At 44.1% G+C, this 12,811-nt stretch overlaps 1 protein-coding gene across 1 annotated transcript in view; it reads left to right on the top strand.

The window, feature by feature from the left end:
* LOC126455916 (suppressor of lurcher protein 1-like) overlaps positions 1-12,811 on the top strand; it is a 170,056-nt gene that overhangs the window by 84,203 nt on the left and 73,042 nt on the right. Inside the window, exon 4 of the mRNA XM_050091673.1 lies at positions 5,862-6,075. Coding sequence (XP_049947630.1) covers positions 5,862-6,075 — 214 coding nt within the window. The remainder of the gene's footprint in view (positions 1-5,861; positions 6,076-12,811) is intronic.

The following is a 12,811-nucleotide window of genomic DNA, read 5'->3' as shown; positions in this document are numbered from 1 at the left end:
AGTGTATCCCTGGCACACAGCATGAAAACGGATATCCTTTTAAATCCTAGGCCAGCCAGAAAGCCTATCTCAGAGGAGACCCTAAATACAAAACGAAGGTCCCAATTAAAAGAGCGGAATCAAATTTAAAGTATTAAGGACCAACATCTCAAATCTCCATTACAAAACTTAAAACGATCTGGTTTTAAAGGCGTGCTTCACATGAATCCGTATGAAAGTAGATAGGCAGTCTGGCTTCTTGCGGGCTAATATATGGCACTTCCTTAAGTCCGGACTGTTTAGAGTTTTGTAGTGGTGATTGGGATGTTGTGTCGTTAATACTTTATATTTTATTTCATTTAACGATGACTCCGCACGTTTAATTGGTGACCTTTGTCCTTATTTGTAGGTGCTCCTCTGCGACAGGCTTTCTGGCTGACAGGGATTCAAAAGTATATCCTGTTTCATTCCATGAATGAGAACAGCGAGAAACTTAACATCAGGATTGATGATCACTACGTAGATGAAGTTAAGGAATTCTGCTATCTAGGCAGCAAAATAGCGCATAACGGGCGGAGCAACGATGATATCAAAAGCCGACCAGCATTGACCAAGAGAGGTCTACTAGTTGCAAATATAGGCCATAATCTGAGGAAGAAATTTCTGAGAATGTACGTTTTGAACACAGCATTGTGTGGTGGCGAAACACCGACATTGGGTAGCGGGAAGTATTTGAGATTTGGTGCAACAGAAGAATGTTGATAATGAGATGGACTGATAAAGTAAGGAATGAGGAGATTCTCCAGAGAATCGGCAAGGAAAGGAATATATGGAAAACATTGACTAGAAAATGAGACAAGATGGTAGCACATTTGTTAAGACATCAGAGAATAGCTTCAATGGTACTAGAGGGAGTTTTGAGAGTAAAAACTGTAGAGGAAGACAAAGACTGGAATACATCCAGCAGATAATTGAAGATCTAGGGTGCAGTTGCTACTCTGAGATGAAAAGGTCGGCACAGGAGAGGAACTACTGACGGCCGCATCAAACCCATCAGTAGACTGGTCACTCAAACCGGACACACGACGGAGTTGTTATGGAATTTGATCACAAACTGGTATTCATGCACGTGTCGACGGTAAACGCAAAACTGTAAACTTAGCCGGCCGATGGATGAATGTGTGACGATGTAGCGCAGCTTGAAAGCGCAGCTGGCGAGGATAGTAAACAGGGGACATGTCGACACGACGGCATAAAGCCTTTGCGAATTTCAGCATTTGATACAGGCCGTATTGTTGGGGTTAAAGAGCCAACCAATTTTTCTGAAATTGTAATCACTTGTTTGTCTATACATCTACCGATTTCCGTCCTGTTCGCATAATTTCTTCGTGGTGTGTCGTGTTTCTTTCTTAGGGTGTAGATTATGTAGAAATTGTTTCTCGAGATAATATAGTGCATATATCTACATTCAGAACAACAAGTGTGAAGTAAGAGAAATATATCCTCCTCTTGTCGGAAAACGAACTTACCCCCAAAAATATCTCCTACCACTTCCCATCTCGTTTCAATTTGATTTGTCAGCAGATATAAGGATACTAGGTTCTTTTTTTTTTTTGTAAATTTAAAGGCTTTGGGATCTTGCACATACTCCTATCTCAACATTGGAAAGACGATGTGAAAGATTATTTTGACTAATCTGAATATACACTTGTTCCCTGGTACGAAGTTATGTAACGCCATTCAGGCGACTTTTGAGTCGGTGATTATGATACGAAGATAAGGAGAACACCCGGTCTCCTAGCGGTGAAATTCTCCGATCCGACCGGCCATCGATCCCTGTCCCCTTCAGTTAGCAAGCAGCTGCGCTGGTCCCGCGACTACCGAGGCGGACAAGCCTAGGATTTATCGTCCCACAAACGGTAGATGACGATCAGTTTGGCGTTAGAAAAGCTAAAGGCACACGAGAGGCTATTCTGACGTTGTGGCTGATAATGGAAGCAAGAGGAAAGAAAAAAAACACGTTCGCAGGATTTATCGACCTGGAGAAAGAGTTCTACAATGTAAAGTGGTGCAAGACGTTCGAAAATCTGAGAAAAATAGGGGTAAGGTATAGGGAGAGACGGTTAACACACAAAATGTACAAGAGCATAGAGGGAATGATAAAAGTCGATGACCAAGAACGAAGTGCTCGGATTAAAAAGGGTGTAGACGTAGTCTTTCCCCCCTACTCTTGAATCTGTACATTGAAGAAGCGGTGATGGAAATAAAAGAAAGGTTCAGGTAATGAATTAAAATTCAAGGTGAAAGGATATCAATGATAACATTCGCTGATAACATTGTTATCCTGAGTGAAAGTGAAGAAAAATTACATGATTTGCTGCATGGAATGAACAATCTAGTGAGTACAGAATATGGATTGAGAGAAGAAAGACGAAAGTAATGGGAAGCAACAGAAATGAGAACAGCGAGAAACTTACCATCAGAACTGATGGTCACGAAGTAGATGAAGTTAAGAAAGTCTGCTACCTAGGCAGTAAAATAACCATTGACGGACGGAACAAGGAGGCCAACAAAAGGAGACTATCAATGGCAAATAGGGCATTTCTGGCCAAGATAAGTGCATCCATATCAAACATAGGCCTTGATTTGAGGAAGAAATTTCTGAGAATGTGCTTTTGGTTCAAATGGTTCAAAGGGCTCTGAGCACTATGGGACTTAACATATGAGTTCATCAGTCCCCTAGAATTTAGAACTACTTAAACCTAACTAATCTAAGAACATCACACACATCCATGCCCGAGGCAGGATTCGAACCTGCGACCGTATCGGTCGCGCGGTTCCAAACTGAAGCGCCTAGAACCTGTGCTTTTGGAGCACAGCATTGTTTAGTAGTGAAGCATGGACTGTGATAAAACCTGAACAGAAGAGAATCGAAGCATTTCAGATGTAGTACTACAGGTGAATGTTGAAAATTAGGTGGACTGATAAGGAATGAAGAGGTTCGGCGCAGAATCGGAGAGGAAAGGACTATGTGGAAAACGCTAATAAGAGGAAGGTACAGGATGACATGACATCTATTAAGACATCAGAGAATTACTTCCATGGTACTAGATGGAGCTGTACACGGTAGTAATGGTAGATGAAACCACAAATTGGAACACATCCAGCAAATAATTGAAGATGTGGGTTGCAAGTGCTACTCTGAGATGAGGGGGTTAGCACGGGAGAGGAATTCGTGGCGAGCCACATCAAACCAGTCAGAAGACTGATGACCCAAAAAAAAAAAAAAAAAAAAAAGACCATCACGTGGTCACAGACGGATTGGGGAAGGAGAACACTGCATTCTGACTAAGAGTTTGAAGGAAATCACAGCTGCACCGGAATTCTATGATGTGGATGATGATGATGATGATTATAATGTTTGGTTTGTGGGGCTCCCAACTCCGCAGTTATCAGCACCCGTACAAATTCCCAACCCTTGCTCAGTCCAAACTCGCCACATTCAGGAATGATGATGAAATGATAAGGACACCACAAACACCCAGTCATTTCGGGGCAGGTGAAAATCCCTGAAGCCACCGGGAATCGAACCCGAGACCGAGAACGCGACCGTGAGTCCACGAGCTGCGGACCCGGAATTCGAACCACCACCTGCCGAATAAGAGCCCGGTGTCTTCCACTGGGAAAACTTCTTCGATGGAATTAACCGCGTTGAATCCCCCTTCGAAAAGGAAGATGCGACAGAAGATATCGAAGTCGATTAGGAGTACATAGGAGACCCAGTATTAGAGTCAGAATTTAACAGAGTTTTATATCAGATAAGGAAGTGACATAACTGTCCTTCGGGCCTCCTAAAATAAAGGGACTTCCTGAAACATGTCGTCCACCCAATTTGGTTATAGCAATGGCAGGTACATGTGAGTACCGCATACAGAGCTTAAAGTAACATGCATCTAAGTGGCTGACTGTAATAATATATGGAACAATGGAAAGGATGTGTCAGATGACAATCAGTTTGATTTTAGAAAAGATAAAAGCGCCAGAGAAGCTGTTCCGACGTTGCATTTGATTGTGGTAGCAAGATTTTAGGATATTTAACTTACGAGCACAAGATTTTGTCGACAGAAAAGAAGCATTTGACAGTGTGAAAGGCTGCAAGATCTAAGAAATGCTCAGAAAATTAGAAGTAAGGTATCGGGAAAGATCTGCTATTTAGAAATCTGCAAGTTCCAAAAGAGAACAAAGGAAATAAACAAAGAGAAAAGTTTTCGAATTAAAAATAGTGTAAGACGGACAAGCAGTCTTTCTCCTCTACTGTTCAACCGGTACATGTGTAAGCAATGACGGGAATTTTAAAAAAATGTTTCGGTAGTGAAATTTAAGTTCACAGTGAACGGATATCCATGACAGTGTGGTGAAGGAAGAATAGAATGAACAGTGCAATCACCACAGAATATGACTGACAATAAATCGAAGAAAGGTGAAAATAATTAGGAGTAGCAGAAATGACACCAGTGAGAAAGTTATTAAAATTGAGGACCATTAAGTAGATGGCTTGATTAAATTTTGGTACCATGAGAAGTCTTAAAACCAAATAACAGACGACAGATGAAGTGAGAAGAACATGAAAAGATAACTAACAATTGAAAAGAAAGAATACCTCGCTAACAGAATGCTACATGTGTCAAACATAGGACTGAATTTGTGGACGAAATTTGAGAGAATGTACGTTTGGAGCACAGCGTTGTATAGCAGTGAATAACCGGAAAAGAAGAGAATCAGACAGTTTGAAATGTGGTGCTATAGAAAGATGTTGAAAATTTAAGTGTGCTAATAAAATAAGGAGAGAGGAGGTTCTCTACGGAATCGACAAAGAAAGGAGCATATGGAAGACACTGACAAAAAAAGAGTCTGGAATGTGGGACATGTTTTAATAGACATTAGGGAATAACTTCTAGCGTAGGGGGAAGTGTTGTTCCTTTCGAACACTCTTCAGACATATGCAGCTAATCACCCCTGTAAAAGAGGTTTTACATGTTTCCGAATTCCATTTTCAAATGTTGCCATTCATGTTTTGTTCCTCAATCGTTTTCTGAAATTAGAAATGTTACTCTCGAAAATTAAGGTAATCTTGTCAGTACTGTATTTAATAATTTATTGTATCATTACTTTACTACATACCAGTGATCAGTGAGTGAAATCAAATTAAGCAAAAGTGCTATCAGAAATCAGTTACCAGTTAAATAGATTTTGAAACAGAAGTTATTAGAAACCATATCCGTAAATTTTTGAGATAGTGATTACTTCAAATACCACCTGCCTTCTCGGCAGGTGATGGCATAATGCATCGCCGAAACTGGTAACCTAATAAAATAACAATTTGTCGAACAGTTCTAGGCGCTTCAGTCTGGAACCGCGTGACCGCTACGGTCGCAGGTTCGAATCCTGCCTCGGGCATGGATGTGTGTGACGTCCTTAGGTTGGTTAGGTTCAAGGAGTTCTGAGTTATAGGGGACTGATGACCTCAGATGTTAAGTCCCATAGTGCTCAGTGCCAAAATAACAATTTGGAAACTCAGACGGCTGGAAGGTGTTTGATTTGACATTCTGTACTGAACAGCTGAGGTCCCGACACCGCCTGTGAAAAGATGGACTTACAGAGTGTGAAAAAATGGACATACAGATAATTAAGTTTGTACGGAATCGTCAGAGCCCCAGTCTTACTCGCACTTGTGCTGTTTTCTTTTTCCGTTCACATCCCACTTTTATTACTCTCAGCTGGCTTTAACAAATATCGCGGAGTACCCGCCCATGCCGACACCACTGTATCCTCTGCGCTGTTGTAGCGGCGCTCTCGCAGCGGTCCACTGTCGGCTGTTGCAGACTTCGGGGTGCTGGGTGGCGGCGGCCGGCAGCTGTCGGAGTGGCCGTGCGGCTTCGCCTTCAACAGCAGCGAGGCGACAAGCGGCTACGTCACCAGCCCCAACTTCCCCGGGCTGTACCCCAGGGACACCGAGTGCCACTACTTCTTCCACGGCGCCGGCACCCAGCGGGTGCGTCTGCGCTTCCACTACTTCGACGTCGAGGGCGTCCAACCGTAAGTACAGTACCACAGTTTCAAACTAAATTCCCGCCTCTGCGTAGCGCAATGTGTATTTGCACTGAAATACACTCTAAAAGAAAAAAGTAAACACTAAAAAAAGGCGCACAAATAAGGAATTATCCGAATGGGACATAAATCGATAGATGTATGTGTACGAACAAACAAATGTTTACAGTCTTCAGTTAAAACTTCCGGGCTGAGAGGCCGGGGTCGATGTATAAAATTTCCACCTAACGTTTCGTCTCCATCTGCGGGAGACCTCTTCTGAGGTCGTCCGGCTACTGCCACTGAGGCTCCAGCCACTCTCGCATTTATATAACGCATAGGGGGCACCACCATTCGTCACGTGATGCCGACGGTGTGCCCATCTTTGGGAGGCGTCATCATTCTCGATTAAGAATAATCGATTATCATTCTGCTTGCACAACGTCGACAACCATATTTTGTCTAACTTTAAAACTTCCTCTTTTTTATTAAAATTGTTATGCTGTTTGCGAATCTCTATTGCTTCTCTATACATGCGCTCATGATAACGGGATGTTAGCGCTAGAACGCGTGTCTCACTAAATTTAATTTCGTGGTTCCCATCTCGAAAAACATGCTCAGCTACGGCCGATTTTTCCATGTTTCCTAAGCAACAGTTTCTTTTATGTTCGGCTAAGCGGGTGTTTACAGTTCTTCTCGTTGTTCCAATATACACTTGTCCACAACTGCATGGAATTTTGTATACCCCAGGTGTTGCTACGGGGTGTCGGGCGTCTTTTGCAGTTCTTAAATGGTTCAAATGTCTCTGAGCACTATGGGACTCAACTTCTGAGGTCATTAGTCCCCTAGAACTTAGAACTAGTTAAACCTAGCTAACCTAAGGACATCACACACATCCATGCCCGAGGCAGGATTCGAACCTGCGATCGTAGCGGTCTCGCGGTTCCAGGCTGAAGCGCCTAGAACCGCACGGCCGCTTCTACCAGCTGCGGTTCTTAAATATTCCTTAATCTTCTTGGTGGGTCTGAAGATTGTTTCGATCCCATACTTGGCCAGAACTTTCTCGATACGGTCCGTGTCTTTATCAATGAACGGTAGGTGACCGTTGTTGCTCTGGACTTCTGGCTTCTTTTCTTCTCTGATGGAGGGCTCGATCAATTTCCTTGCTGGTATATCCGTTTTTCATGAAGGCTGACCGTAAATGGTTTAGTTCATCTTGTAAGTTAGCCGGCTCGCAGATTCTGTTGGCTCTGTCCACCAAGGTTTTTTTGCCTAGCATGATGGTTTGATTCCTTGTGGAGGTATCGATCCGTGTGAGTGTTCTTTCTATATACCTTGTGGCCCAGCGTCCCATCCACCCGTTTAATTACCTCTATGCGCTCTATAAATGCGAGAGTACCTCAGTGGCAATAGGCGGAAGACCTCAGAAGATGTCTCCCGCAGATGGAGACGAAACGTTAGGTGGAAATTTTATACATCGACCACGGCCTGTCAGCCCGGAAGTTTTAACTGAAGACAACACAGCCCGTGAAAGCCTACATTGTATTAAATGTTTACAGTTTCATAAAAAATTGGATGCTTTATTCAGGAGAAAGAGCTTCATATATTGAGCAAGTCAATAACGTGTTGGTCCATCTCTGGCCCTTATGTATGCAGTTATTCGGCTTCTCATTGATTGATAAAGTTGTTGCAAGTCCTCCTAAGACATATTGTCCCAAATTCCATCCAGCTGGCGGGTTAGATCGTAAAAATCCCGAGATGATTGGAGGGTTCTACCCATAATACTCCAAACGTTGTCAAATGGGGAGATGTCCGGCGACACTGCTACCCCAGGTAGGTTTCGACAAGCACGAAGACAAACAGTATAAGCTCTTGCCGCGAGCGAACGAGCTGAAATGTGGAAGGCAACAGAACGGGGCGTAGAATACCGTGTCATATCGCTGTGCTGTAAGGATGTCGTTGATGACAACCAAAGGGTCGTGCTATGACATGAAACGACGCCCCAGACCTCTCCTGGTTGTCGGGCCATATGGCGGGTGGCAATCGGGTTGCTATACCGCTACTGTCTGGGGCGTCTCCAGACACTTCTTCGCTGGTCATTCGAAGCGGGACATATAACTCAGGACAATTCTATTCCAATTAATGAGATTCCAGTCCAAAGACGTGTCTGGAACGCCCCAGACAGTGGTGAGATACCAACCTGACAGTCACCAACCAGACGGTCCGACAGCCAGGAGTGATGCTTTGCGGTCCCATTATTTTCATAGCAGGACCGCTTTGGTTGCCATCCGCCACACCCTTACAGCGCAGCGGTATGTCAACGGTATTCCACGCCCCGTTTTGTTTCCCATCATGGCATTTGATCCTGGGTTTCAAATGGTTCAAATGGCTCTGAGCACTGTGGGACTTAACATCTGAGGTCATCGGTCCCCTAGAACTTAGAACTACTTAAACCCAACTAACCTAAGGTGATCACATACATCCATGTCCGAGGCAGGATTCGAAACTGCGACCGTAGCGGTCACGCGGTTCCAGACTGAAGCGCCTAGAACCGCTGCGGCCGGCCATCCTGGGTTTATATTTCATCAGTATAATGCCCGCCCGCACACAGCGAGAGTATCTACTGCTTGTCTTCGTGCTTGCCAAACTTTACCTGGGTAAGCAAGGTCGGGGAATTCCTCCCCAACTGAAAACGTTTGGAACATTATGTGTGGGGCCCTCCAACCGTCAAGGTATTTTGACGATCTGACGCAACAATTGGAGAGGATCTGTCACGACGTCCCTCAGGATTACGTCAAACAACTATATCAAATAATGGCAAGCCGAATAACTTCCTTCATAGGCGGCCAACACGTTAATGACTTGGCTCAATTTGTGAAGCTCTTTATCTTGAATGACTCATCAAATTCTTTCATTGTGTGTCGTTTCTTTTTTTGACCTATACAACTTCAGAAACGTCGGGACATAACCTTCTACTTATTGCTTATTCGCTGATTATTCTTCCTCTATCGATAACTAGAGGAGTCGCCATCTCCCATTCCAGTCATCCTTCACCATCATGAAATATCTACATCTACATCTAAAATATCTACATCTACATGACTACTCTGCAATTCACATTTAAGTGCTTGGCGGAGGGTTCATCGAACCACAATCATACTATCTCTCTACCATTCCACTCCCGAACAGCGCGCGGGAAAAACGAACACCTAAACCTTTCTGTTAGAGCTCTGATTTCTCTTATTTTATTTTGATGTGTCCTGCCAATGAAACGCAACCTTTGGCTCGCCTTCCGCACAATATTATCTATGTGGTCTTTCCAACTGAAGTTGTTCGTAATTTTAACACCCAGGTATTTAGTTGAATTGACAGCCTTGAGAATTGTACTATTTATCGAGTAATCGAATTCCAACGGATTTCTTTTGGAACTCATGTGGATCACCTCACACTTATCGTTATTTAGCGTCAACTGCCACCTGCCACACCATACAGCAATGTTTTCTAAATCGCTTTGCAACTGATACTGGTCTTCGGATGACCTTACTAGACGGTAAATTACAGCATCATCTGCGAACAACCTAAGAGAACTGCTCAGATTGTCACCCAGGTCATTTATATAGATCACGAACAGCAGAGGTCCCAGGACGCTTCCCTGGGGAACACCTGATATTACTTCAGTTTTACTCGATGATTTACCCACTATTACTACGAACTGCGACCTTCCTGACAGGAAATTACGAATCCAGTCGCACAACTGAGACGATACCCCATAGACCCGCAGCTTGATTAGAAGTCGCTTGTGAGGAACGGTGTCAAAAGCTTTCCGGAAATCTAGAAATACGGAATCAACTTGAGATACCCTGTCGATAGCGGCCATTACTTCGTGCGAATAAAGAGCTAGCTGCGTTGCACAACAACGATGTTTTCTGAAACCATGCTGATTACGTATCAATAGATCGTTCCCTTCGAGGTGATTCATAATGTTTGAATACAGTATATGCTCCAAAACCCTACTGCAAACCGACGTCAATGATACAGGTCTGCAGTTCGATGGATTACTCCTACTACCCTTCTTAAACACTGGTGCGACCTGCGCAATTTTCCAATCTGCAGGTACAGATCTATCGGTGAGCGAGCGGTTGTATATGATTGCTAAGTAGGGAGCTATTGTATCTGCGTAATCTGAAAGGAACCTAATCGGTATACAATCTGGACCTGAAGACTTGCCCGTATCAAGCGATTTGAGTTGCTTCGCAACCCCTAAGGTATCTTCTTCTAAGAAACTCATGCTAGCAGCTGTTTGTGTTTCAAATTCTGGAATATTCCATTCGTCTTCCCTGGTGAAGGAATTTCGGAAAACTACGTTCAATAACTCCGCTTTAGCGGCACAGTCGTCGGTAACAGTACCATCGGCACTGCGCAGCGAAGGTATTGACTGCGTGTTGCCGCTTGTGTACTTTACATACGACCAGAATTTCTTTGGATTTTCTACCAAATTTCGAGACAATGTTTCGTTGTGGAACCTATTAAAGGCATCTCGCATTGAAGTCCGTGCCAAATTTTGCGCGTCTGTAAATTTTAGCCAATCTTCGGGATTTCGCAGTGTGTACCATCCGCTAGTCCACCGGATGGTCCAGACCTTTTAGTCGGCCAGGTTTTGCGTGACGATCTCACCCTCACTGAAACGTCAGAACATTATGGACCGCAACCCGCCGCGATAGGGAATGACGCCTTGTACTGTCACGGTAGCGTGACTCGGTAAGGAAGCTATATGTGTGGAGCAAAGATGAACGGGTTATCACTCAGAAGACGATATGAACAGTAGTCAGGAAACTCCAGTGACGTAAGCAACTTTGACAAAGGGAAGACTGCTATGGCTAGGAGCCTAAAAACTAGCATCTTGAAAACGGCGAAGCAGTGCGGCTTTTTCGCGTGGTACTCTCATGATAGCCTGTAGAAAATGGTAGAATAACGGTGAAACCACGGGCATGGGAACAAAGTGTTGGCAATCCACGCCTTATCACAGAACGTGGAGGTCGTTGGCTTTTCCGCTAAGTAAAGCTGGACGGGTGATCCGTAGTAGACCAGACGACAGACTGCAGTGCTGGTGCAGACACAGGTGTTTCTGACTATACCATTCAGGGCACCTTGTTGATCTTAGCCCAGCTGCAGACGACATCTACAAGTCCCCATAGTGTTTCAACGATATCATCAACTAGCTGTCAGACCTGACGTTCCCAGATATTCATTTTGCCATTTTTCTATTAGGAACGATAACAAAAAAACTGCTTTTATATGAACTATCGAATAAATTTCATTTCCATGATATTATAAAACACCAGTACAAAGAAATGTAAGTGATGCACAAATTAAGAAACATGATTCCGAAGAGTTTCTGTACGTTGGGCGCAGCTGGTTCGCATGTCTACAATGTGATTATGTAAACATCTGTATCGCCACGCACCTTGATACCTCTATAGACGACTATCGTTTCCTCTACAGCCGTTCATACGTTACAGTTGAAAGCTGTTAAAAGCGCCGCCAGATATTAGTGATTTCCTTAACTTGACTCGACTGCAGGGGTGTCTAAGTAGTAAATCATGAATTTATTAATACTTCAAGCCTGATACGGCATTTTTTTCACTTATCTCATTGTTTATGACGTATTCTTTGAAATTTTTATCGTACAATGATATAACTGAAAAACCAAACAATCTGGCGCACCTGCCTAATATCGTGTAGGGCCCCTGGGAGCACGCAGAAGTGCCACAACACGACGTAGCATGATCTCGAATATTGGCTGAAGCAGTGCTGGCGGGAACTGACACAATGAATTCTGCAGGGCTGTTCATAAATAAGCAAGAGTACAAGGGGGTGGAGAACTCTTCACGACGGCACGTTGCGAGGCATCCCAGATATGATCAACAATGTTGATGTCTAGGGAGTTTGGTGACCAGCGGAAGTTTTTAAACTTAGAAGACTGTTACTGGAGCCACTCTGTAGCATTTATGGACGTGTGGATTGTCGCCTTGTCCTCCTGCAATTGCCCAAGTCTGTCGCAATGCACAATGGACATGAATGAATGCATGTGATCAGACAGGACGCTTACATACGTGTCACCTGTCAGAGTCGTATCTAGACGTATCAGGGGTCACGTATCACTCCAACTACACACGCCGTACACCATTACAGAGCCTCCACCAACTTTAACAGTCCGCTGCTGACATGCAGAGTCCATGGATTCATGAGGTTGTCTCCATACCCATACACGTCCATCCGCTCGATACAATTTGAAAGGAGACTAGCCAAACCAGGCAACATCTTTCCAGTCATCAACAGTCCACTGTCGATGTTGATGAGCCCAGGCGAAGTATAAATTTTTGTGTCGTGCAGTCATCAACGGTGGTCGAGTGGGCCTTCGACTCCGAAAGCCCATACCGATGATGTTTCGTTGAATGGCTCATCCACCTACAGTTGTTGATGGCTCAGCATTGAAATCTGCAGTAATTTGCGGAAGGGTTGCACTTCTGTCACGTTGAACGTCTCTCTTCAGTCGTCGTTGGTCCCGTTCTGGAAGGATCTTTTTCCGGCAGTAGCGATGTCGGAGATTTGAGGTTTTACCGGATTCCTGACATTCACGGTACACTCGTGAAACGGTAGTACGGGAAAATCCTCACTTCATCGCTACCTCGGAGATGTGTCCCATAGCTCGTGCGCCGACTGTAACACTACGTTAAAACTCACT

This window comes from Schistocerca serialis, chromosome 2, assembly GCF_023864345.2.
Source record: "Schistocerca serialis cubense isolate TAMUIC-IGC-003099 chromosome 2, iqSchSeri2.2, whole genome shotgun sequence".
Lineage (NCBI taxonomy): Eukaryota > Metazoa > Arthropoda > Insecta > Orthoptera > Acrididae > Schistocerca > Schistocerca serialis.
The sequence above is the reverse complement of the archived record's forward strand: the minus strand, read 5'-3'. Positions and strand labels throughout refer to the sequence as shown.